The sequence below is a fragment of the Hoplias malabaricus genome, chromosome 14 (genome assembly GCF_029633855.1).
Source record: "Hoplias malabaricus isolate fHopMal1 chromosome 14, fHopMal1.hap1, whole genome shotgun sequence".
In the NCBI taxonomy this organism is placed as follows: Eukaryota; Metazoa; Chordata; class Actinopteri; order Characiformes; family Erythrinidae; genus Hoplias; species Hoplias malabaricus.
In genome coordinates, this window is record NC_089813.1 from 21,854,497 (window position 1) to 21,882,114 (window position 27,618).

The following is a 27,618-nucleotide window of genomic DNA, read 5'->3' on the forward strand; positions in this document are numbered from 1 at the left end:
AAAAATAAATAAATAAATAACACAAATAAATACACAAATACAAATACATACATACGTCTCTCTGCCTCTCTCTCAGCAGAATGTTAACAATGACCAGAGGGCATATTGGTAGCAGTGGATGGCTTTATCAGAAATGTCTTACTAACTACTACAGGATGCTTTCCGTGGCTTCATCTCTGACACAGAGCCGGTAAATACAAACAAGCTTTTAAGCAAGCAATTAAACTGCTTTTGAGCAGCTTAATATTGACACAGACCAATAGGAAATTTGGGGAAGATGGGGAGCTTAATCAAAAAGCTAATTAGAATAAAATAATAAAAATAAATCAATACAAATAACAAAATAAATAAAAAATTGAACACCATTTTGAATTAGGATTACATGTTTTACTCTTCTTGCTGTGTGTTCTATACAGCCAGTATTTTAATGTGGTTGAACAGCCAGCCAGCTTTTTATTGGCCAACCTTTTTATTTATCTATGACATATGGAATTATATGAGTAAAATTGCATTGGTTAAAAGAGTGCGAGAAAACCTCAGAATATCTCTTATAATGCATCAACATCAGTCTTCTTTTACTAAAAAAATTATTTTTAGTAAAAATTATAGGGCTGAACATGTCTTCAATTTATAATTCATAGGCAATATACTGACATTCAGTATATTCCGTATATGTCTAGCATGCTAAAGCCTTACTCTAAAAGGACATTTTAAGCAGATGTAAACCTTACAATTTTTGTGTACTCCACCTGCATTTACATACTGAGATTTAGTGACACAAAATAATCTGCCACAAATGTGTTAGGTCCTGTTTTATCCTGTTATAAAACCTGGTTCACACACTGAGCTGGTGAATGAGGAATGTAAGATTAGAAAACAGCAAGTCATACAAATATCATCAACTAAAAGCTTCCTTTTGAATGATGTACATAAAAAGAGCATGTTGTCTTTATTTCTGCAGTTTCTGGGGCATTAACTGGGTTTTAGCCCTAACTGAATGAACCAAAAAGCATTAAAATATCTTACTTATACACCAGACATTTCAAGGAATTAATGTAATTCATGTTTATTTGTTTGATTCCATGCATGTCCCCAGTATAAATATGCATAAAAACTTAAGCACACAAAAATATACCTGCATGCCAGCAGGAATGTCATAGACAATGCGTATTGTCTTTGATTCGGAGTAGCCAGGCAGACTGTGAGGAATGACATGGTATTCCATCTTCCCAGGGGGCTGTGTTCCTGTCTTCTCTCCATAGATAGCCTTACATGTGGGGCACTGCAAGCTACCATCCTAAGGATAAAACCAAAGGTCACTCAGAAAACACTGGTTCTCTGAATCTTCAACATCTAATTTCCCTTCATGACTGACCATGGAAGAACCAATAGCATCACATCTGACAGGTGAGTGTGCTTTCATATTTACTAAGGATGCACCAATATTGAATTTCCTGGGCCAATTCAATAACCGATTATTGGCACATTCTTGTGGCTGATACTGATATTAAACCAGATAATTTAACCTTTTTAGTATTTTAAAATAGTTCACGTTATGCAAAAAACATGAGTAAACTGCGCGTAACGTACGAAGAAACTGACATTCCTGAAAACCTAACACCAGATTAATGAACATTGTGTAAACACCAGATTTTTTAGTAGAACGTGTGCATGTTAGTGAATACCAAATGTTCACAAATTGGAAGGACGTGCAAAATGCTTTGCAATTAACATTACATTACCATAATCTCTGCCCATGAATTTCAAATGACCGCCTTATAAGGAAACGCTCTGACTGAGGAGCCGCAGCAAACATGCTTAAAAATACATACACAAAAGTAGAAGAATACAAATGTTCTGAGCAGAAATACATTTTATTTACTTTCAAATCTGTACTTTTTAATTTTGTTCTATGTATATATTTGTTCACTTATGGGAAAGTATAGTGAGGCATTAGATGGATTAAGAGTTACATATTACTTTGCAAACATTTTTAGGCACCTGAGAATTTTATTTAAGAAGCTATTATCTGAGCCCTAAGAGATTATTTGCTCCAATAAAAATAAAAACAAATAACATTATTAGTAATAGTCTGTGTGTCAATGTATTGGTTTAAGCTTTTATATATCTCCTTGTGGCAGTACAGTTTTATTTGAAGTTATTATTCTAAATAAAACGCTGTTTTTTTCACAAATTCATACGATATAGAAAATCATCTGGAAACAACTTTTTTCTTCATTCACTCACAAAACATTCTTGTAGAAAAGAATAGCCTATTTTATATTTACAATTATATATAATTTTATACAAACAGCACTCTTATTTAGAAGATACATTATTTTAAATAGGGCGGCACGGTGGCGCAGCAGGTAGTGTCGCAGTCACACAGCTCCAGGGGCCTGGAGGTTGTGGGTTCGATTCCCGCTCCGGGTGACTGTCTGTGAGGAGTTGGTGTGTTCTCCCCGTGTCCGCGTGGGTTTCCTCCGGGTGCTCTGGTTTCCTCCCACAGTCCAAAAACACATGTTGCAGGTGGATTGGTGACTCGAAAGTGTCCGTAGGAGTGAATGTGTGTGTCTGTGTTGCCCTGTGAAGGACTGGCGTCCCCTCCAGGGTGTATTCCCGCCTTGCGCCCAATGATTCCAGGTAGGCTCTGGACCCCCCGCGACCCTAAATTGGATAAGCGGTTACAGATAATGGATGGATGGATTATTTTAAATAATGATCATTTTGAGGGTCTACTTTTGCACACTACTGCACGTTCTTAAGTTTGTTCAGCACAATTTTGCTAAAGGTGGGTGAAGCTGCACGGAAGCTAAAGACGTGACATGAACTCTTTCTAAGAATTTTGGCCCATGTGACTCTACATGTGTTCTCTGATAGACGAATAAACGCCTGTGGATTTGTTCATGATTTGCAAGAGTTCCTTTAAAGCCCCTGGAAACCCATTTTGAAATGCTGTGTTTTTTTGTATAACTCTAAACCTGGATGTTATGTGAAACATTCAGCAACGTTTAAATAAAAAACACAAAACGGAAATATGATAGATAACCAAAATATGTTCCTCAGTGCTCTCTGAGAATGGTATGGGTGTGGTCCAATATACTAATGACGGTGCGTGACTGACAGCTCTCTATCAGTGGAGAACAGAATGCTGTTTACATTACCATGGCAATACACAGCCTTGAGAAATAGCAGTCATGGGGTTTTTACTCTGTTCTGCAGTTCTCATTTTACACAAAATAACATTACACAATAAAATGATATAGGCAGGTAGAATTGGCATTATAAAGCCGTTCATATACGAAACTACGGACATCTTTTGTCTTTTATATGTCTTTGGTGTGGTTATATATATATATATATATATATATATATATTAATATATATATATATATATATATATATATATATATATATATATATATATATATATTAACATAATTGTACGAACTGGATACCTTCTAAAATGTCTCCAAATTGGTGCTTTCTACCCTTGCTACTCTGTGTTTATCAATGTTATTGAAACATTTTCTAACACAATTAATGTTGATACTGAATTACTGTCCAGCACTACCCCAAACCAGTCTGGCTTCAAACCAGCAAACTAAAAAGACTGCTGTCAGTGCAGTTACAGGGAAGCTCCATGCTGCAAGCTCAGCCAACTTTATCATCAGTTCTTATATTCATTGACATCTCTGCAGCCTTTGATACAGTTGCTTATCCTTACACAAGACCCTCTTGTCTGTCTTCACCATCATATCTGGAGAAGTTGTCTTATATGGCAGAGAGCCACATTGGCTCCATGTAAACACTCCACAGGTAACTCACAAAGGTCAGTGCTTGTCCTGATATTTTCTCACTCTTTGATGAAGTATATCCATTCTTTCCTGTCGTTTGACACCTAGGTTTCACTCACCCAGTCTCGCTGACCGCTCATCATGGAGGGCAGCTCATCACCTAAAACTCAACTATGACTATGACAAAATTTATGCAGTGGTGTTGGGAAGAGGTTCAAATGATGCTTGGATTGGTGGGTGACAAAAAACTCTCGTGAAAGCTGGACATGCAACAAGGAAAGTTCTGCTGATCTGTGAACTGGGGTGCGGAGACATGTTAAAAATTAAAAAAACAAAAATAACAAAAACAAAATGCGAATACACAACAAGTAAACAGTTGCCACTGATGTTGTGCTTTTCAAAGTCCACAGTTATTGTTAGATGTGGTTTTGCAAAATCAGCATTCCCTGTCAGACATGAGTAAATTTTGAATCTCTTTTATCATTTAATTTAGTATCTCACTATAGGAAAAACTGCCAACTCCTTTATTCAAATGCTTTCCGAACTGACCTAAACAAGGATTGCTGTATAGGCCAACATATCTTGACAATGTGCTGTCTACAAGTCGATTCTGAACAACTTGCCAGGACAAAGCCCTGTCTGGGAACTGAGTACTGAAATTAGGCCCTAGACCAGATGTCCACAGACAAAGCACTGTCCAGACAGGGGCACTGGAAACAAGCTCCCTGGCCAAAAGTCTACGGACAAAGCATTGTGCAGGCAGAGGAAACTAAAAAGGTACTCTAGGTTCAACTTAATTGTAACTTCAGCTGTTTATATTTGTAGCACTCTCACTCTATTCACCAAATTTAGAATCCATTAAAATAATATAACTTGCTCCATATTTTAAGGTGGAATAGATTTGATTAAGAAGCAGACCTTTGGGATGTTCAAATTAAACTTGCTTGTATTCTTAAACTTGCTTGTATGCATCAGCAGAAACTGTCCAGACTAAACAGACTTGGGTGACACCATCCAAGGTAAATCATCAGAAAAAAAAAAGTGTGGTTTTTCGACATTTTCACTTTAATATAATGTAATACACTCTCAGAAAAAAAGAACCCTAGAGGTACATTATTGGTTACTAATGATTTAAAAATTAATAATTTAAAGTCCAGTTTCATTTTCCAAAGGTATATTACATTCTTTTCTCCAGAAAGGAGATTATTTGTAAACTTTCATTATAAATTTGTTTAAAATAAAATAACATAAGTTTCAGAGAAGAAATTGGGCATATGAAATCAACATGACTTTTAAATTCTACAAATAATATAGAATATTGTACAATTATGCTCCCTAACTGAAGGTTCTTAAATATACCCTTGAGGATACCACCACAGTGACAGCAAAAGGTACCACCACTGTGACAATTTTTCTGAAAGTGTAGGTTACTCGTTTTTTTTTTTTAAATAGTAGATCACAATTGCCTGTCACCCGGAAACTACTGTTCTCAGACAAACCCAGAAATGTCTGACAATGTTTGAATGGAAATGCAAAGATGTGCAAAAAAGTTTAGAAGGAAACCTCCTGGTCTCATAATTTATAATGAAGTAAACAAGAGTGAATTCCAAAGGACCCACATCTGGTATATACAGAGGATGGGTGTTTTAATATAACAATAATGATTGATCTGTAAGTCACCTGACAGACAAAGTGTTATTGGTACTTCAATAGTCTGTCATGTAGAAGGTGTCTTCCATAATGTGGTATCAAATTAAATGATGAAAGCGAAGCACAGCACACTTGTTGCTTTAAACTAACATCCATGTATAGCTGACATATTTGGCGTTGTCTGTATGTACGTTGAAAATGTATAGCTATCTGTATTTTCTAGAGTTATAATTCAGATAATTTAAATGACTCATATTTGTTTGTATTCTTTGTATTCTTTTGTTCAACAATATCCATATTTATTACTGGAGACTAACTTTATTTAGAGTACTTTTTAAGTCTGGCAAAAAATCTCAGTGAAAAACCACAGACATATTACACATCTATTTCTAATTGTAATAAAAACGTAACTTTTTCCTTTGTGTAAGTAAAATGTTAATCATTTTTATGCCACTAAATATGTATAAAAAAAGTATTTGAGTAGGTGTAGATGATCAGAATAAATGCCAAGTGGAACAGGCAGACACTTAAACAGGACACCTGTCTTCACCAAGATCATGAAAGCCTCCATTTGAAAATCACTAGGAGCTCAACACGACATTGCAAAGGCATACACTGATTCAAAAAGTAACAGCAGGTGATAAATCTGTGTTCGTACCTTATTGCCATTTTTGTACATGGCAACCAAGCAGAGAAGGTGATATACATGGCCACACTTGCCCAGTTTGCCCACCAGCTCTGGCTTAATGCTTTTGTAACTCAGGACACCTTCATAGCCTGATGACATCACCAGCCTTTCCATGCATATGGTACAGTCCTGGTTAAAATACAAAAGCATATCAGCAAGAGAAACAGCATTACACTGCATTTATCCTGCTCTGGTGCATTGACTAACGTGAACACATCGGACCTCTCCAACTGGCTGCATGTGGGCGTAAACAGAGCTGTTCCCTGCACTGTTCAATTAAATCACATGTGGGTGCCTGCAAACACCAGGTATCTTCTGATTTTATAGAAGCATAGCATTGGCCAGATTAATTTGCATTATTAATTTGCCCATCTTTTCACTGCACTGCATTCCCCGATCTTGACGCGCCGGACCCATGATGCACCGCACAGCCATGTCTGACAGAACCAGAACCAACACTGCCCATTGAAAATGAGTGGGATACGTTGCGGTGTGTCAGTGCACTGGAGCAGTGTAAATGCAACATTAGAGTGTGATGTGATACATTCAGATGAGCTTAGAAACATATTATAACATATTATACATTTTTTATATTATACATTTATATAAACATATTATATTTTTTCTAATTGTCTCCTAAATAGAGGAATATACAGTTTTAATAGATATAACAGATGTACATATGATACCAGAGTAATATTCATATTAACAAAATTGTTGGATTTTTTGAGGAAATATAGTGGAATGAATAATGTACTACAGTTTTTTTCCACAGTTTGCAGCTTGAGTCTTATAAACAAAAAGCTATATCTGGCATTTCTGTATACTATAAAAATATAATGAAATATATTATTTCATTAAATATAATATTGTACATAATATAATATTGTACATGCTTAAATGTGTTTAAAACATGGTAAATGATGAAAAAAGATTAATTTAAGAAGTTACCAAGGTAATTTGAAAACATAATTATTAACAAAGTCATTATTGTTTTATTACTGCAATTTCATATTTCACAATATATGGTTCTAACCAGGGGTTGAAATTTGCCAGAACAAACTGGAACTGTATTCTGGCAACTTTGATTAATATTTATATAAATGTGATGGGAATTTTCATGCATATTTATGTGAATGCAAGCTCATTTACATGACATTTACTGACATTCACTCATGATGATTCCCTTAAGAAGTCCCTACACTCAACATAGTGCTGGGCAATTAATTGGAAATTAATAGAAATCGGATTCATTCAGAACTTCTAATCGACATAATCTTGTCTGAATTGATTATTTTTATTCTGTTATATCCTCACTGCATGTACTGTCCCTTTAAAGCCATGCTACCAAGCTGTAGTCACATGATTCTGCCCCATCTGCCACATGGAAGCAACCTAAAAGCAGAAGCTGACCAAGTCATTCAAGCAGCTAATTCCCAAAAAAAACACAAAGTCCGTGGTTTGGATGTGCTCTGTTTTGACTATAATTAAGTCATTTGACTTCTTTTTGTTCAGTGTCGTCTTAATTATAGTCAAAACAGAGCACATCTGTAAATGTTGAGAAAAAACGAGAGGAACAAGCTCCCAGCAACATTAGAAAACATATCCAATATTTAATACTGGAGCATATTTACAGTACAATCCTCGTCACTGAAATATGAGGGTCAAAAATACAAAAACAAAATAATCGTTCATTAATCATAATCATGGTAAAATGTACAATTAATCGTGATATTGATTTGCACGCATATTGCCCAGCACTAACTCAACTAAATTTTTTCAGCTCTCAATGTATACATTCAGATGGAATAATAATAAAAAAAGAACTGAAACGGGGGAAGACGTGGCCTAAAGGTTAGAGTGAGGACCTTTAGAGGCTCAAGGGTTAAATTCCCAGGACTGGCAGGACAATTTCATGCAGAGCTGAAGTGTCTTTGAGCAAGCTTCAATTTGCTCCCCAGGCACCATGGCTCTGGTGTGTTTGTGTGTTCACTAATATTGATGGGCTAAATGCAAAGAAACTATTTTCCCAATGGGATTACTGATTTTTTCTTGTTCTTTTAAAAATGTTACTTTATATATGAATACTCTATTAATACATATAAGATATATTTTAAATTCTATGAGAAAATATAATTGAACTAAAATTCAATCCATTTTCCTGGGAAACACTACTGGGTACAGTGTATTTCCCTGCCTGAGATGAGTCAATATTCTTATATTTATTCAATGCTCTCACACTTAAATAGGAAATTAGGGGGCAGTACTCACCTCATCAGGAGCAATTTTGCTTTTCTCTGTGTATCTCCGTACCACATCCTCTGGGCTTTTGCCTAGTGATCAAAGAGCATGTATGGATTTACTCATGAACCCACACACACCAACACATGTAAGCAAACTCACATGCACACACCTTTAAATTCAGGTCACAAAGCCACAAAACATTCATAATGTCAATGCCCCACATTCAGAAATACCTCTTCAAGCATTTGCTCAAAATGTTTACTTTCATATTTATAGAAATGGGGAAACAAAGTTTGTTATACTATCTTCCTGAGTTATTGATCTTACTGATGAATTAAAAAAAAAAAGTTAAAATATTTTTTTGTGTTCTGCTCTGTAATTCATTATCCATATCTCTATTCTTGGATTTATTTAATGTACAGTGATTTTTTCATCATTTGGGACAAATGGGAACTGTTCTGAGATATGCAAAATAGCTAGCTGTACAATGCCATGACATATAAGAAATATAAATATTTATCAAATATATTTCAACTACTGAATATTTAAACTCCAACTGCTGTATATGAACCTGTATAAAACATTTATGGCTAACATAGCAGCAGATCCCTAGTAATACTATTAAATAATTAGAATATTCAGTAACAATTTTGGTACTCTTCTGATAATGGGTAAGAGAGAAAGGAAGTGGCCATCATCCACACACCATATATTAGTTCAGACATTTTCAACTGAGATCAGCAAAATGATAAGCCAACAGCTCTTTCTCCAGGGAAATGACATTTACCACACAGACACACATACACATGCTCAAAAACACACACACACAAGTATTCATCCCCTTGCTCATTCTCACCCTTGTAAAGGTGCTTTTTCTTAGTCTTGCGACGGATGCCGTTGACCCCAGGCACTGGCTTCAGGTCACTCTTGTTGACTGGCGGCGGGTGCAGAATGGGTTTGGGGGCACGAGTCAAGCACACAGGCAGCCCAGCAGCACACATCAGAATACCCGTCATCCCTGAAAGAGTTTGTCTGAGTGTGTGTGTGTGTTTTTCTTTCCATACTTTTAGCAATTATACTGTTGTCCCAACACTACCAATATAAGCGTAACCAATTAATTAAATTAAACACTTTCTTTGAAACATAAAAATGATGATGAATAAAGGTTGGTGAATACTTCAATTTCAGCTTTGCATTATGTTATAGAGTAAGAAATTTATTAAGCTATTTTAATTTTCCAGAAGAGAATATATCTCTGAACTGGAAAAATGTTTTTTTGTACCATTCTCTATTTTTAGAATAATTCTACTTCTATTTCTCTATTTTTCTTCAATTCCATGACTAGTCGAGTCTTAGACAGAATCTAAAGGGCCTGGTGTGGTGCATTTTGGCATTCAGCCACAAGAAAAACTATGAGGTCATATAACCATGTTAGATGATTAGTTTTTGACCACAAAAGCTGCTCACACTCAAAGATGGGCTGTGTCAGAAATGGCTACCTATTTACATTTAATGTAGATTTATACATTAAATTTAGTGTGTTTCCATTTTTCTCTAAATGTCCAAACCCTAAAGTGCATGATTTTGAGGGCACTACAATCTCCCACAATACTTTTGTAATGTATAATAAACATTGTAGTTCACCATATGAGCTGAAGTTGGGATACAATGCAAGTTTCTTTGTTACTTAGCAACAGACAGTGTCACTTTTGTTTCTAGTGCTACTTAGTGAATTAAGTAGTGTCTCAGTAAATAGCATAAAACTAATGCGTGATTAGGTAGGAATTTCAGAAACAGTTATGGTGTTCCATCTGTCTAACACCCTATTTTTGACCTCTAAACTTTCTGGAAAAAAATACTACTTCATATTTAAGTTATTGTCATTAAAGGTACAAACAGTGTAAATGTACTTTTAAAGGTACAACAGAAAGAGAGGTAAATATTTGTAAGCGTTCATTACAAAACTGTAATAAATGTAAAATAATAAAACATAAAACCTGGAGATGATAGGGCACATATGAAATTAACACTTAAAAATCTACAATGAATAAAAAATAGGGTACCTAACTAAAAGTCTAAAAGTACTAAAGATGAGGGTGCCACTAAGCTGAGAGCTTAGACTGTTTGGCTTTGAGCATAAACACCTTAAGCCACAGCTCAAGAGTATCCTATTGAACTCCATGCTTTTCTATGAATATTGCCTGCACAACTGAAAGCCTATATCTACAACGGGTGCACCTTAAAATGTCTACAGACTCTAGGATATATAATGTGTGTCACATAATATTTTGGGACATATTTTATGTGCATGCCTGCAAGTGTATAAACACCTACCTGCTAGTGCTGGATGAATAGGCCCTGATCCAGAGAGATTTTTTACAGGTAGTGCAGGTACACTGCCAAACAGAGAAAGAGGTGTACAAAAAATGTCACTGTGTGTCTTTAGGGTTTTCAGAGTCTATGTTATTTACATTACATTAACCTTGTAGCCATAGAGGCATGTAATAACGTAACTACAATTTCACATGAAATATGCTGAGGACTAAGCCATGGGTTACACTGGAGAGTAAGTATGTATATATGGTAATGGGAGTAAACACAAACACTATGAAATCCTGAACTGATCAGCAAGTTTTGAGTTACCACCTAAAAGCTAGGTTTCATCTAGGTGGGTTTGGTTTTCGAATATGAATCCACTCCCTATGAAATAGCTGATGATGTCGCAAATCACTTTAAATGTAATGTTTAGTCCCTACTCTGCTTGCAAGCAGGAACTCAAAATATACTCTGTTACACATATCAGGGACCTGATTTGCATAATGGAAAACCAAAAGAGCTGACTAAAACCGAGTATAGTCATGTAGATACCATGCAGTGGAAAAGCTCCATGACAGTCTCAAAGATTCAATCAGTATTTTGTGGGTGAGGAGAACAAAATATTTATATTATGCCTGGCTAACAGAAAATACTAGATGTGTGCTTACAGGTTTCTTGTACTGACACATGAGGTGTGATTGTCTGGTTAAAAAAACAGAAAATAAATATAACTGTAAACAACTCAAAGACAATACTCAAAGTCACATTTTAGAATACTATTACATATCTAACTTTGTTTTAAAACATTATTATTGTAGAAACTACAGTTAGCAACTGAAACACTATCTTACAACATCATCACCATCATACTAAGAATGTATTTTTAATATATTAAGAAAAACATTTTAACCAAAGTTAACAATTTCCTCACCAATATTCATGCTACACTACAGTCCTGGTTATTAAAAATAAAATATCTGTATAATATAGGATGAATTACAAGCCCTTGTCCCCCCAAAAACATTTTCTGTATTAACAACTATATCTGAATTTATGCAATGTGCTTGGTTGCAGACTATTGACGGAACTGAAGAAGGAACAGGAAGACACGAGGCAAAAAGACAAACATAATGACAAGAGGAAACCAAAGAAGATTACAGTATTCTGGAAGAGAACAAAATTCAGGGAAAACAATATTCTGGGATAGAGTATGATTGCTTCCACTTTTAAAGGTATAATCACTTAGCAGATACAAAAATGTGAGGGAAAATAAGAAGTATGCACAAAACGTTGTTTCTAGAACCATCAAAGAGCTCATGGTGCATATCCTTTTTCTATTCTGCCTGCCAATTCTTCTCTATTTCTCTACTTTTCTTGTTGAAGTGACTGAAACTAAGGCTCTACTGCCCTGCTTTGTGCACAAGAACAAAAAAACAAGTCTTACCCTTGCTTATCCTCATCCTCTCCCTCCATCTTTCTAAACTTTCTTAAATAAAAGACACTTCCTATTCAAGCACACACAAATTTGCACACCCGCACAATCTAAAAGAGGAAGTGAAGGGCAGAAAGTAGCAATGAGATGTAGGCTAATTTTGAGCTGTCTGTGTAGATGTCCTTAACAGAAAGGTAGTTCCGTCCATTTTCTGTGTTCTACATAACATAATTAAACTCCAGATTTGGATAAATCCAAAATGTATATTAAAGGTTTTCACATAAGGCAGTAAGTAACATAGTGTCACATAATATGCTTTAGATAAGGAATGCACATTTAAAATGAATAGTGTCAATAGTCATTACCTTCTCTGTACATATGTACCAATGAATTTATACAAAGTTTATAAAAAAAATCCAGATTAATATTACAGAAAAATGTAAATCTTATGGATGCAGTTAGAAAAGCAGTAAAATGAATAAAATGCATTGATTGGCCAATATATGCAAGATCAAATATCAGTCTGAAATATTCATTCTTTCATTGTCTGTAACAACTTTACCTAGTTAAGGGTCAAGGTGGGTCCGGAGCCTACCTGGACTCACTAGGGGTAAGGCAACAAGACACGCCAGACCCTCAAAGGGCACCACACACTCACATGTTCACTGACATATACAGATACTTTTTCTTGGTCAAACCACTTGACAACATGTGTTTTTCAACTTTGTGAGGAAACGCACACAGACATTTTGAGAACACAGCAAACTCCTCACAGACAGTCATTCAAGGAGGGGCTCAAAACCTGGAGCTAAGTGAGAGCAACGCCATCTTTTGTGCCGTACAAAGGTACATTTGAATGTCATATAAAGGACTGAAGGCTCTACTATGCATAATTAATGTATTGAAATTAAATTATTGTTATGTCCAATGTCTGTGCATGCTCTTTCCCACATTGATGATGTTGCATTCTCGTAGCAGGGGAGTTGAAATTATTGGCAATTTCTCTGATTTAAAGAAATGAAAGTAAGGCACCATGGTCCATATTTGAACCATAAGGAATTGATCCAAAAAATGTGCATTTACTGTACTGACTTCTAAAATATTAATCACGTAGCACGTAAATTTAAAGATGTGTGGTAACACTTATTTTGTTTTGTTTTTTCTTGTTTATTTTTCCCTGTGCATGTGAAAATAAGAACTTACTTGAACACGTACTTGACCGTGGGTGTGATATGATCTGCTGTCACATATATGTTAACCACTGAAGCCACTCGACTGGGAACAAAGTGTCTCAACACTCTGTTTTTCTTTTTTTTTCTTTTCTCACTGCCTCTCTCTCTGTTTAGTCTCAGTAATGTTTGTACCTCATATTTACTCAGCATTTACTCCCTATACATTTGTGTTTCTGGCTCTACTTAACCTCTCTCTACATGGCAGTGAGACAAGCCACTGTTCTACTACAAGAGGTGCACTGAGCAGCATGTAGTCTAGATAGACGGGAATCTAGAACATTAGTATTGCTGATTAGGCACACAGGAAAGCATCTGATCAGCCAAGCACAACAGTAATGGTAGAAAGAAAATTCCTGAATCCTAAAATAGGAAACATGTAAAAGAAGAAACAAACGAAATGGTGCAATCATATGTAATTCACACCAATGCTGAAGTGAACAGCAAACACAGCCACATTATATAACACAGTACATTAAGCAAACCCTAAAGTCAAAGTACGTAATACATGTACTGAGATTTTTTTTGTCATAATAGAGAATGATTAGCTCTGTTTAATCAGACACATTTCACTAACTGGGTTTGCATCCAAATAATTCTGGGCACTAAAAATTACAGGCAGATAATTATGCAAAATGCTTCATGCTTCCATCCACTATACTTTTGCAAATATGCATAATCAAAACAAGCAAGATGGACAGATTTGAATAGGTTTTTGCTTAATTCAGAATAATGTTTACAGTGTTGTATGTATGTATAAAAAACCCCACTTTATGTGAAAAAGTTTAATTTCATATTTATTTGTTGAAACTTCTATTTAATTTCTGTCATATAATGCTTATTCTTAATATTTTGAGAGGGCAATATATATACACTAGACTCTGCCTAGTGTATGTGTGTATGATAATCTACACACGCATTAAATAAGCAGCTCCAGTGATGCTGGTATGAAAATAGAGTGCTTTAAAAGCATGGACAGGAAAGAAAAGTAAGGTGAATTGGGGGGATCCCATAAAAGCTCATGGTTGTGCAGTCCAGTAGAAATGAACCAGCCAAAACATCATAGTTTATTTGAAACCAATTTTCCATCACACTTTATCGCCTTTCAAAAATTCTCACTTTTTCATCTCGTCCAAGCCTAAAAATGTTCTTGCAAAATTTTCCCCCCAAATTTCAGGCCTTTTCTGCTCAGATTTCACAAAAAAATGCTAAATGTCAGTGGATGGAAAACCCACTACTGCTAGTCAAAACATGTAAACGTGCAGGGATTCAGTAGTGTGTTTATTTTTTTGGTGGGCTTTTTCTTATCCAACCATTAGCCATTGCATTTTGGCAAATAGCTAGTAATTCTCCAAACACACAATACCAACAGCCTGGGGGTGTGAATGCAAGCACATGCTCCCTCTAAAACATGTAAAGTTGCCCAACAGTTCTTTTAAAACTGCCTCTAACCTAACACCACGTGGCAGCTCAAAGCCCTGGAAGAGAATGCCAAATGCCCAAATCTGTCACGTCAGCCAACAGACACCCATGCTGGCTAGCACAGCGTTTGTGTTGGGGAGAGAAAGGAGCCATAAGACAGAACCAGGCCAACTGTGCTAATTGTACTCCTGGCCTCAGAGATGCACCACAGAGATGTCTTGAGAGATGCACCACAAAGAAGACCCATACAATTGTGCTTCTAGTACTAATAACCAGTGATGTAACAGTTCTGGACCTAAACCAAACTTCACCATCTACAGTTTGGATCATGGTGCATATAAAGCAATATTTTTTTCCTCATTGACGTAATGGTGCTTTTCCATGATAAATTACAGAACATGGAAGCTGCTACAATTTATTGTGATTTATTTAACACATGCTGATTGTTACTACCATGTTATGTTCACATTTGTTATACTGGTATAACCCATATTGGCATACATTTATATTTATTGTTTTTTTTACTTGTTTTGGCATGTTAATTTCCTTTAATAATTTCCCTTATAAATTAGTATCCTTTGGAATTGATCTGTTATATGTTTAGACTCAATAAACAGACTATCCTAAAATGTTGTTCTGCCCCACTAAAATCATGGTGGAAAATGTCAGTTTTATCCTGGCATTGCTGAGCAGAGATACAGAACATTCTGTGCAAATTCAATACAGGCACTACATTTCCTTTGATGCCCCAGCAGACTTGTGACTGGTCCTTTGTGTGTCAGCCAATTTTTCATTTTCCTGCAGCAGCCACATTAAATAGTGAATGGTACTAGACTCTTTAAGACCTTATTAGATTAGGAACTGCAGAAGGTAAATAATTACAAAAGTCTCTCACATTTTCATTTTAAACCATGTGTATGCCTGAATAAGATATGTGGATGCAGTTTTGACAAATGTAAAATGGAGCTGATTTACTGTTTCTGCTTTTAGTTTTTAAAGAAAATGCACATAAAAAATGACTGCAATAAATGAAAAAAAAAGCTGTGTTGATTTGTTTTTCATTTTTCGTCCATAGCAGAGAAATCTATTTAGTGTACAACAGGCTTTTTACAAAACGCCTTTTTACAAGTGCTTGTACGACTGATTGAAAAACAGATGGATAACACCGGGATTCTTTAAAGGAACACTATACGGTGTATTTTCCTCAAAAAATTATTGCGATGCCCCACTGACCTGTAACACGGAGAACCTCCCCTCTGTCATTGCTGTCCAGGGTCAGGTCCTCTAAAACTTGACGATGCAACTTTAGCAGCACAGAGCAGAGGTTAATGTAAGAACTGGGTAATGCTTTTTCACACTCACTACAAGAACCTTGCTCGGTATTCCCAGTATGAACAATTTAGCAGAGAAGAGACAGAAATGTCAGAGGAAGCAAGGAGGAGGATAAGACAGAGCGACCACGAGAGTCTGTGCAAGAGTTAATATTACCCAGTGCAGTGAGCTGAAAGAGATATAAGGACACAAGTCATATGGCTGCTTCTTGTTGGACTAGTAAGTAGTATCATGTTGTTGAACTTTCTTGATGTGTTGCTGTGTTAGTGATAAGCTATGTTGACGACAACATGCTTTACTCAAGTTTTTGAGAGTTTCTTTTCAATCAGCCCCGTGGTTAGCAGCTGCGCTAGTTGAATCCATGTTTTGACTACAACATGTGCTAATACATGTGTTTTTTTGTAGTATCTGTCTATATTTAGGCTCGGATAGCTTGCTTTGAAACTGAGTTGTGGGTATTTCAGCATATTATTTTGCTGTTATATTATGTTATATGCCATTATCTTCATTTAGTTTGTTAGGTTAATGGTGGGTGTGTATTTGACTTTATTGCATGACAGTACTGTAACTGTGAATTACTCTCAGCAACAGCTAGGGGGTGTCTAGGAGACAAAAACGCCCATTCTTACCTAGTGTTTCTTTAAACTGTGGTGTGCCCCAGTATAAGAAGCAGTCCAGAAATGCCCATTTGAGACTGTACCTACCTCAGTTAAAAATATTATGCTGGATCAAAATCAACGCTCTAAACACATTTTTATATTTCAGCAATTTTTTTCACAATGATTATATTTTAATAAGCTATAAGCTATACAATGAAACTTACCCTGGTGGAATAGTTCCGCGGCTAGAGGATACCACGATCCTTTGTGTTCCTGGCCGGTTCAGATTGTTCTGGCCATTAATCATCAATGTGTGAGTGGTTGGCAGTGTCATGAGTGCTGGGGCACATGGGAAGTTTGGTGTACTCATCTCCACTTTACCACCTCCTCCCCTCCCTACTGCTATATTGTTATGATGACCCCCAGATACTGCCGCTGACGATGACCATAGTGATGTACCAGCAAATGTCTTGCTCTGTTGGATAGTAGGGGCCATCTGATCCCCTGCCCCTGCTGCAGCTGCCATACTATACAGCTTCCTCCTCTGCTGCAAGGCCAGGATGGCATTGGAGGCTGCACGTGTGCTGTGCACCAGCAAGCACTGCTGGCAGGAGCAAGGCGTGCCAGAGCTGGTGCCCACTGGCCATGACTGGGATTTGGGGATAGAGCCAGCAATTAGAGGGTAAGCAAGGTCCATCCTACGGCGGATGCGGCGTCTCCTCTGACTCTGATGGTTGGTCTGGGCCATGCTATCAAAGTCCACTAGATAGCTGAAGCCCAGTGAGCTAAGATCCAGCCATGGATGCTGTTTTTCATAGGCATTCTGAATGCTCACACACAGCTCCATGTCATAGGGAGTCCAGGAACCATTGTCATTCTCCCATTCCCACACCACACCTTTTCCAGGGGCTGAGGATGGATCGTAAAAATTTCGCTGGACTGGACGCATTGTTCCTATGAAAGAGAAAGAGAGAAGCTTTAACTGGGACTGATATTTTGGTCCAAAACTGAAAACTGAAAAATGTTTTTATTTACATTTTGCAATGACACATCTCTGGAAATTTGATTTGTATTCATAAAAGTCTAATTAAAAAAATTAGCTGGCCTTAATTAATTTGAACTCTTTTATTTTATTCATGAAGCAATCCCTTTAAACATCCCAAACATTTTATTTCATTTTTCAAGTTTTGCTGTACCTCAGTGTGCATCACTGTGCTCTCCTGTTTAATTATACATTCTTTGTAATAAATGTGATATAGGTTTACATTAAAAAAAAAATCTTAGCCAAAAAAAACCCTAAATCTATTTGATCAGTATCTGTTTATGTCCTGCACGTCCACTTTTTTTTTTACAGATGCAGACCATAGTTCCCCATTTTAGTGTAAGATTTTTATGGTATAGAGGAGAAGAAAGAAGTACAAAAGAGTAAAAGAAAAATCATAGTAAATACACAGGCAAAAATACATAGTATACAATGGGAAAAAAAAACTTTGAGAACCTAGCCTGAGACCAACATATATTTAGAAATTCCTCCTGGCTCTTGTTACGTTCTGAAAAATATTTTATATTTTAAGAATGGTAAATTGAGAGAGAAGGAAATAGTGAAGGTTGGATCTGTGTTCAGACCACTAAAGGACCATCATAGCTGTAAAGCAGGGATACGATCTGCTCACATGTTCAAATACCCCTTTAATTTAATGGTTAAGTGCATTGCCCTTGAGGGTTGGGTAGTAGAGCAACTGGGCTATACTTGAAGGGTGACAGATGAGACTCTAAATTTTAACTAATTAAAAATAAAAAAAAAATGTATAATGATAACCTTTTGGCTTTTCATTACCAAACTCACTACCATGTGCAAACTCTTAATATTTAACAGTAACACAGTTTATGCATACATTCTCTTCACTCTTTCGCACACACTCTATCTCTCTCTCTCACACACACACACACACACACAAATACACTAATACACTCACACACCATTAGCATCATAACATTGGCGCTGGCTGGGACTTAGTTAGACACATCAGCAGAATCAGCAGGACTGACCTTGAATTCCCATTTCTCCAGCTCAAAGGTTAATTTCATTTAGAGGGAAAAAGAGAGACATCTCACTTCTGCAAAACCTAAGGTCGTTGTACTAAGGCATGTTCAAAACTAAAAGTGACTGTACCCAGCTTAAGAATGACTCTAAGTTTGAAAAGGCTTAGGTAAAGTTTTCAGACTGACTTACAACAAACAACCATTATTAGTTTCACTGTGAAAATTACCCATTCAGAGCAATTAAACATCCATTAAAAGCTGAGATGCCACAAATAGATTTCTAGTTTGCTAATGCATTTAAATGAATTTGTAGTAAATGTATTTATTCTCCAATGCCTACTAATGCTTATGCATAGTGACAATCAATAACGCTAAAAGCAAATAAAGCAATTTAAACTGCATGTTTACTCAAATAATATTTCATTTTGTGTCCCTCATCATCAGACACTCTCTTACTGAAATCATCACTAAGCCGATCATACTGGACATATCGGACTGTAATGTTTTGAATGTTTGATTGGCAGCACTGATATCATGTAAAATTGGTGCTGTTACTTTCGCCTTCTATAAAGAGCTTCCTAATTTGGTTGTGCAACAAGCCTGGAAACTGTGGGCTAATGGCCTAGAAAGATGTGCTGTTAAGAACTAATGAAGTCACACACTGAAGCAGCACATCAGTATGACATTCTACAAGTCTGAATGTAGCTCAGGCCTAGAGAGAGAGGGATAAAAATGGAGTGTATTAAATTGAATGTGGGTTTACATGTGCTATGTCCAGTTCTTGTTGGGAATGGGATTATTGAGTATTTGCCACAACACTTTTATATATTTTAATATCTGAACTAAAGTCATATGTTTTGAGACATATATATAAAAAAAGAATTAAAAAATATTTAAAAAAATAAAATAAACAATACACTGTACAGCAATGTCCTCAATTTTTTTATTTACAATAGTGGAGACTGGATCCATATATTGGGAATTAGTATTGGGCAAGATAAAACATACAGAACAAACTTAAAAAACAATGTTGAACCATATGTTTCATTACAAAGAGAACATATTACATTTGTTTAATAAGATTTGTGCACTCCAATATATATATATATATATATATATATATATATATATATATATATATATATATATATATATATATATATATATATATATATATATATACAAACCGGATTCCAAAAATGTTGGGACACTAAACAAATTGTGAATTGTGAAACTGAATGCAATGATGTGGAGATGGCAAATGTCAATATTTTATTGTAATAGAACATAGATGACAGATCAAAAGTTTAAACTGAGAGAATGTATCATTTTAAGGGAAAAATATGTTGTTCAAAATTTCATGGCGTCAACAAATCCCAAAAAAGTTGGGACAAGGCCATTTTTTACCACTGGCATCCCCCCTTCTTCTTACAACACTCAACAGATGTCTGGGGACAGAGGAGACCAGTTTCTTAAGTTTAGAAATAGGAATGCTCTCCCATTCATGTCTAATACAGGCCTCTAACTGTTCAATCGTGGGCCTTCCTCTTTATGATGCGCCAAATGTTCTCTATAGGTGAAAGATCTGGACTGCAGGCTGGCCATTTCAGTACCCGGATCCTTCTCCTACGTAGCCATGATGTTGTGATTGCTGTAGAATGCGGTCTGGCATTATCTTGTTGAAAAATGCAGGGTCTTCCCTGAAAGAGATGACGTCTAGATGGGAGCATATGATGTTCTAGAACCTGAACATAGTTCTCTGCATTAATGATGCCTTTCCAGACATGCAAGCTGCCCATGCCACAAGCACTCATGCAACCCCATACCATCAGTGATGGAAGCTTCTGAACGGAGCGTTGATAACAACTTGGGTTATCCTTGTCCTTTCTGGTCCGGATGACATGGCGTCCCAGTGTTCAAAAAAGAACTTCAAATCATGACTCATCTGACCACAGAACAGTCTTCTATTTTGCCACACTTCATTTTAAAAGACCCCTGGTCCAGTGCAAACATCTGAGCTTGTGGAGCTTGCTTAGAAATGGCTTCCTCTTTGCACTGTAGAGTTTCAGCTGGCAACGGCAGATGGCACGGTGGATTGTGTTCACTGACAATGCTTTCTGGAAGTATTCCTGAGCCCATTCTGTTTTTTTTCTTGACAGAGGCATTCCTGTTTGAGGTGCAGTGGGGCCCGGAGATCACGAGCATCCAGTAGAGTTTGACCCTTACGCACAGCAATTGTTCCAGATTCTCTGAAAGTTTTGATGATGTTATGCATGGTTGATGATGATAACTTAAAAGTCTTTGCTATTTTACGCTGGGTAACACCATTCTGGTATTGCTGCACTATCTTTCTGTGCAACAATGGTGGAATTGGTGATCCTCTTACCATCTTGGCTTCAGAGAGACAATGACACTCTGAGAAGCTCTTTTTATACCCAATCATGTTATCAATTGACCTAATTAGTGTTAATTGGTCTTCCAGCCGTTCGTTATATGTTCAATTTCCTTTTTCCAGCCACTTATTGCTACTTGTCCCAACTTTTTGGGGATTTGTTGACACTGTGAAATTTTGAATCAACATATTTTTCCTTTTAAAATGTTACATTTACTCAGATTAAACTTTTGATTTATTACAAATAAAATATTGACATTTGCCATCTCCACATCATTGCATTCAGTTTTTATTCACAATTTAATTAGTGTCCCAACTTTTTTGGAATCCGGTTTGTATATACACACACTACAATAGTGTACTTTTACTTTACAGTAGTTATAAATAATGATATTTATTTTCTTCCTTTGGCTAAAATTTCACTTTTCTGACTATACAAAACCATATCGTATTTTTGACAAACATAATTGATCTCAACACTACTGAATTAATTTTGCAGAGATTTGAAGATGTTATATTTATTGTCATGTTTTAAAACCTAATAAAAATATAAAAATATACTGTAAATGTATTTGCATGCAAACATACCACAATTAATATTAGTAATGTAATGTTCTCCCAGTCAATGGAGCTTGTGAATAAATCAATCAATCAAATCAATTATTCATTGTTTGTATCCGCTTATCCAGTTCAGGAGCCTACCTGGAATCACTTGGCGCAAGGCAGGAACACAACAGTCCTTCACATGGCAACATACACTCACACCTATGGACACTTTTGAGTTGCCAATCCATCTACCAACGTGTGTTTTTGGACTGTCCCACACGGACACTGGGAGAACACACCAAACTCCTCACAGATAGTCATTTGGAGTGGGACTGAACTCACAAAGTCCAGGTCTCTGGAGCTGTCTGACTGGGACACTACCTGCTGTGACAAATTTTTATTTATATAGCTTTTTACAACCAATGTTTTTGGAAAGCATAATTGTACAGATTTCACACAAATGTTATGGCAGGAAAATACTGTTCGCAAAAAATCAGAAGGCAATACCTTGAGCACAGGGATACCCAATACATCGATTACAGTGAACACTTTGGCTGATCGTACAACCCCAATTCCAATGAAGTTGGGATATTGTGTAAAACATAAATAAAAACAGAACAAAAATGATTTGTAAATCCTTTTCAACCTATATATAATTGAATACATTACATAGATAATTAATAGTTCAAACAGATAAACATTTTTTTGAGGCCTGCAACACGTTCCAAAAGGGTTGAGACAGGGGCAACAAAAGACTGGGAAAGCTGAGGAATGCTCAAAAACACCTGTTTCGAACATTCCACAGGTGAACAGGTTAATTGGAAACAGGTGAGTGTCATGATTGGGTATAAAGGGAGCAGCCTCAAAGGGCTCAGTGGTTCACAAGCAAGGATGGGGCGAGGTTCACCACTTTGTGAACTACTGCATGAGCAAATCCTCCAACAGTTTAAGAACAATGTTTCTCCATGTACAATTGCAAGGAATTTAAGGATTTAAGTCCATAATATCATTAAAAGTTTTAGAGAATTTGGAGAAATCTCTGCAAGTAAGCAGCAAAGCCAAAAACCAACTTTGAATACCCGTGACCTTCGATCCCTCAGGCGGCATTGCAATAAAAAACGATATCATTCTGTAACGGATATTACCACATGGGCTCAGGAACACTTCAGAAAACGACTGTCCATGAACACAGTTCGTCACTCCATCTACAAGTGCAGGTTAAAACTCTACCATGCAAAGCGAAAGCCATATATCAACAACACCCAGAAACGCCACCAGCTTCTCTTGTTTTTGGAAATCATGGACATGTCCTCCGAGCCAAAGAGGAAAAGGACTTTCCAGTTTGTTATCAGAGTAAAGTTCAAAAGCCAGCATCTCTGATGGTATGGGGGTGTGTTAGTGCCCATGGCATGGGTAACTTGCACATCTGTGAAGGCACCATTAATGCTGAAAGGTACATACAGGTTTTGGAGAAACATATGCTGCCATCCAAGCATTGTCTTTTTTAGGGACATCCCTGCTTATTTCAGCAAGACAATGCCAAGCCACATTCTGCACAGTGTGGCTTCATAGTAAAAGAGTGTGGGTACTAGACTGACCTGCCTGCAGTCCAGACCTGTCTCCAATTAAAAATGTGTGACGCAGTATAAAGCGCAAAATACGACAACAGATAACAGACCCTGGACTGTTAAGCAACTAAAGTTGTAAGAATGGGAAAGAATTTCACCTACAAAGCTTCAACAATTACTGTCCTCAGTTCCCAAATGCTTATTGAGTGTTATTAAAAGGTGATGTAACACAGTGGTAGACATGCCCCTATCCCACTTTTTTGGAATGTGTTGCAAGCCCCAAATTCAAAGTGAATATTTGCAAAAAAAAAACAATAAAGTTTATCCATTTGAACATTAAATATCTTGTCTTTGTAATGTATTCAATGGAATATAAGTTTTCTGTTTTTATTTATGTTTTACACAAAGTTCCACCTTCATTAGAAATGGGGCTGGACATCATTTTAATAAAAAGACTCAGTATTTTAATGATGATAATAAATTTTATTTATAAAGCACTTCTCAAGAACCCTTTTCCCACATAAAAAATAATTAAGTCTAAATATCGGCCCACACTCACTGATAATTACTTGGAAGCCCACATGAGAAATGGTCAATTAAAAAGAAACAAATGAAACAAAAATAGCCCACCTGAGAATTGGTTCAATAAAAAGAAACCAAAATGCCAATGAGAAAAAAAAAAAATGAAACCAAAAAGCCTGCTTGAGAATTGGTGAGTTTGAGACGGGGGTCTGGTCAAATTCGGGGTATAAAGCTGACAAGATTAACTGTAGTTTCTTTTTTGTAGATGAGGCTGAATATGGGTGGAGTGCTGAGGAAGCAGAGGATTGATATTTTTTTTCTTTTTTATAAACACAGATGTAGAGCCACTGTGCCACCCTATGTTCTAAATTCTGTTACTATATTTTGTAATTAAATTTTCTGTGCAATGTAAATATGTTTAGCCATTTGTCGGGTGCTGACAAATTAATGTTTTTATGACATTTTAACTGAAAACGAATTAATAAGATCTCATCTCTCTAACTTTCACATAGTACTAGTCATTACATTGAGCATTGTTTATGGGCTATCTAAATTGGTAAGAATCTGTGTTTTGTTTATTTTTTTTTTATGAACATGCAATTTAAATTAATAAAAAATGTTACAATAAAATTGAGAAGATGTCTGCTAGCTTTTGTGCTCTAAACCATTGTAATGTGTTAATGAAACCATTATGGTATGCTAGGTTTTCTCTCTCTCTCTCTCTCTCTCTCTCTCTCTCTCTGTCTCTCTTCATAGCAGCGGTATCTGAAGACTTTTGGCAATGGGGAGGTCTCCAAACATTGAAACACACAAACCGAAATGAGTATTGATCTATTCCTGCACCATAGGTATGTAATGTTGACTTATTTTTGCTGTGTCTGATCACTTAAGGTGGAAATGTCTCATAATTCAGGAGACGGCTAACTGCATTACCAGAAGTGATACAAGACTAAACAAACTGTGTTACAAAGGAGATTCTGTGTCAATTCAAACAGTGAATAAATAATTACAGACAAATTAAACCACTTCCACATATAAACAACTGTTGTTCTACTTTAAAAAACATGGAGGTTAGAACTTTCCCCACAATCGTAGGCGTTCCCGTAATATACATGTATCAATAATATACTAAATGCAGTAATATATCTACGCCTATCACAATAATTACATAATTGACTTTGTAAAATATATTAATTTTTACTTTAATTTAAGTAATTTTTGCTGACCCCAATATCAGCCATTGTCTTTGCTTGCATGTTTGTTTACACAAGAACTACTGTCACCAATATTTTAACCATTGGCTGCGTACTGTTGTCTGGTCTGTCTTTTCCTGAGTCATATGCCAATGTGTTTGAAACAGTGTTTTTAATTAATTTATGTTTAATTTATATAGGATATTTAAATATTTATATTACAATTCCACTGTCTGAATATTCTTAATAACAGTGTTTTTGCTAAAAGTGCATTGCTCTTTTAAAATGTGTTATTGCATTATTATGTCATTATATTAACATTTGCTAATAATATTGTTATAACCAAAATACCCTGAAATATCGTGATATGATTTTAGGACTATATCATCCACCCCTCGAAGCAAAACCAGATCTATATTTTTGGGCAAGAATTCAGAACATGTGTGAAGCCAAACCCACAAAAATGATAGGCATACTAGGCATTTAAGTGAAAAGTCAGGGACATGCGTGCATATACAACAGTGAAAAGACTGAGAGATCCATTGGTCAATTAGTGAGTAAAAGGGGTTAATGAATCCATAAATTAATTGCCTTTAATAATCTGGTGCAATGACTGAATGCCACATGAAGCAGTAGAGGAATAGCATAGCGTTGAGTAAATTGAACATTATTTATTAATATGTCTATGACAGTAGTGTTAGGGTAGAGGAGGACTGGACTATTCAAGTCCCCAAAGTTCCACAGCGACAAAGAGGTAGCGATTGTGCAGCACAATATAGTCAGCAGAGTCGGAGCTTGAGAGCAGTGGCAGGGTCTAACGCACTGCCCAGATGATGAAAGGCAGGTGCCAGAAGAGAGGCAGCGGGTGAGAGGGTGAGAGGGTTAGAGGGTGAATCAAAAAAATAAAGTCATCCAGTGAGCACCTGAGGAGAGTGTGAGCTGTACAGTTAGAGGCAGGGTGTGGTGTGGCCACCAAGTTGAAGGAATGGGACAAAGTTTCACACCACCACGAGCTGGAATGTTAGAGACTGGGAGGGTTTGGGACAAAGGAGAGGAGAGGACACTTCTCTGTGGCAACACTTGAAAAGAGCGAGAACGAGCTGGAAAGCTGGAGGATGAGAGCAGCACGGCAGCAAAACGGAGGGAATGTGATGAAGGTCCACAGCAGTACCAGAAAAGAGAGACCGCAAGTTGGAAAGCTGGAGGATGGTAGCAGTGAAGGACAGAGTTCCACAGCAGGAGAGACCACAAGCTGTAAATGTTAGGAGGCACTGGGGTGGCACGGCCACAAATGGGAGGGATTGGGATGAGTTAGAGGCAGGGAACTATGTGGCCACAATGGGAGGGGTGGAGTGGATGATGCGGGGAGGGGAATGGATGATGAGTGGACGGGGTGTGGATGATGAGAAGAGGGGCAGCGTGTGAGAGCGGAGTGAGTACGAGCTGAACATTTTGAGGTAGAGAATGGTGCAGCAACAAAGGGGGAGGGCTGGGATGATAAGGGGAAGTAGGAGTAGATGATGAGGGGAGGGGGTGTGATGATATTTCGAGCAAAGGGGAGCAGTCAACAATGGCACGGCCACCGCTAAATGCAGCTTCAAACACAATAAAAAAAGCCCAAAAACAGAAGAGAAAAGCAGCCAAGTCAAGGTCTGTCACATGAGCAGTGACGAGCTTGTACAACATGAAAATTAAAGTGAGTTTGCAGGGTATATAGGGCTGAGTTCGGGCATTGTCCTACTCACGAAATTTTGATATAATAACGTAACTTCAGTTATACCATTGGAATAAAATTGTCTTAAAATGACAATGAAAATCACAATTATTTCTAGGACAATATATTGACCAAAAAAAAAAAAAATTCAATGTTATAAAATGTAATTCCAGTTAGAAAATCAGAAATGGAATTATATTTAATTTTTCAGGAACCACCAAGATCTATACATACTCTATGTGTGTTATTTGGTTAAGAATTATGTAAAACATGTTTTTGTCTGAATAATATTTCTTTGTGTTAAAATGTAATCTTTTATATTACAGGAGCATTATTCAGAAATCTTGGACACCCTTTCAACAGGAATCTTCCTCAAGTCCTTGTCTTGTCAAGTGTCATAAATTATGTGATGTCACTACTCCAGAGAGGTTCTGTTCTAAAGAACATCCAATCTAAATTAGGACAGGGCAACCCTCAAGCCCTGAGGAGAAATCAAGACCTCAAGGCATGGTTCTTAAGGCCTGGATTTAAAAACCAGTGGTGCGTAAGATTGCTCCCTCTCTTCTATATTTCAGCCAGTCACTACATCTCTTCCAGTTGGCAACAGTCTTAGTGGAGAACCCAGAACAGAGAAAAGAAAATAGGAAAATAGGAACAAGAGAAGTTTCCCTTGGGAAACTTGTAATCCTATTTTGGAAGTTCTGCACTGCAGAAATAAAATGAGAATCTAGAAGAGAATCTACTTCAGTTAAGTTTAGAGTTGCCTCAAGGCTATAGGAAATCACAGCCAAAGTTTTATTTTAATTTTTATAAGCAAATATAGAAAGGTATAGTTTAATCCAATAAAGCTCAACGCAAGCCCTGATCATGAAAGAGACTTCCAACTTCTGAGCCCTGAAGTGTGGAACAACAGTTTCAGGATCATGATGAA

At 36.6% G+C, this 27,618-nt stretch overlaps 1 protein-coding gene across 7 annotated transcripts in view; it reads right to left on the reverse strand.

Annotated features, from left to right (window-relative positions):
* The window catches only part of dtx1 (deltex 1, E3 ubiquitin ligase), a 59,305-nt gene that overhangs the window by 8,940 nt on the left and 22,747 nt on the right, over positions 1-27,618 (reverse strand). For all 7 annotated transcript variants that reach the window (XR_010795287.1, XM_066643188.1, XM_066643191.1 and 4 more), the window contains 6 exons: positions 16,934-17,663; positions 10,714-10,775; positions 9,236-9,397; positions 8,407-8,468; positions 6,106-6,264; positions 1,136-1,297 (listed from right to left, as the gene is read on the reverse strand). Coding sequence is in view for 6 of the 7 variants with exons in the window: in XM_066643188.1 (XP_066499285.1) it covers positions 1,136-1,297; positions 6,106-6,264; positions 8,407-8,468; positions 9,236-9,397; positions 10,714-10,775; positions 16,934-17,663 (1,337 nt within the window). In the remaining variant the exon portion in view is untranslated. The remainder of the gene's footprint in view (positions 1-1,135; positions 1,298-6,105; positions 6,265-8,406; positions 8,469-9,235; positions 9,398-10,713; positions 10,776-16,933; positions 17,664-27,618) is intronic.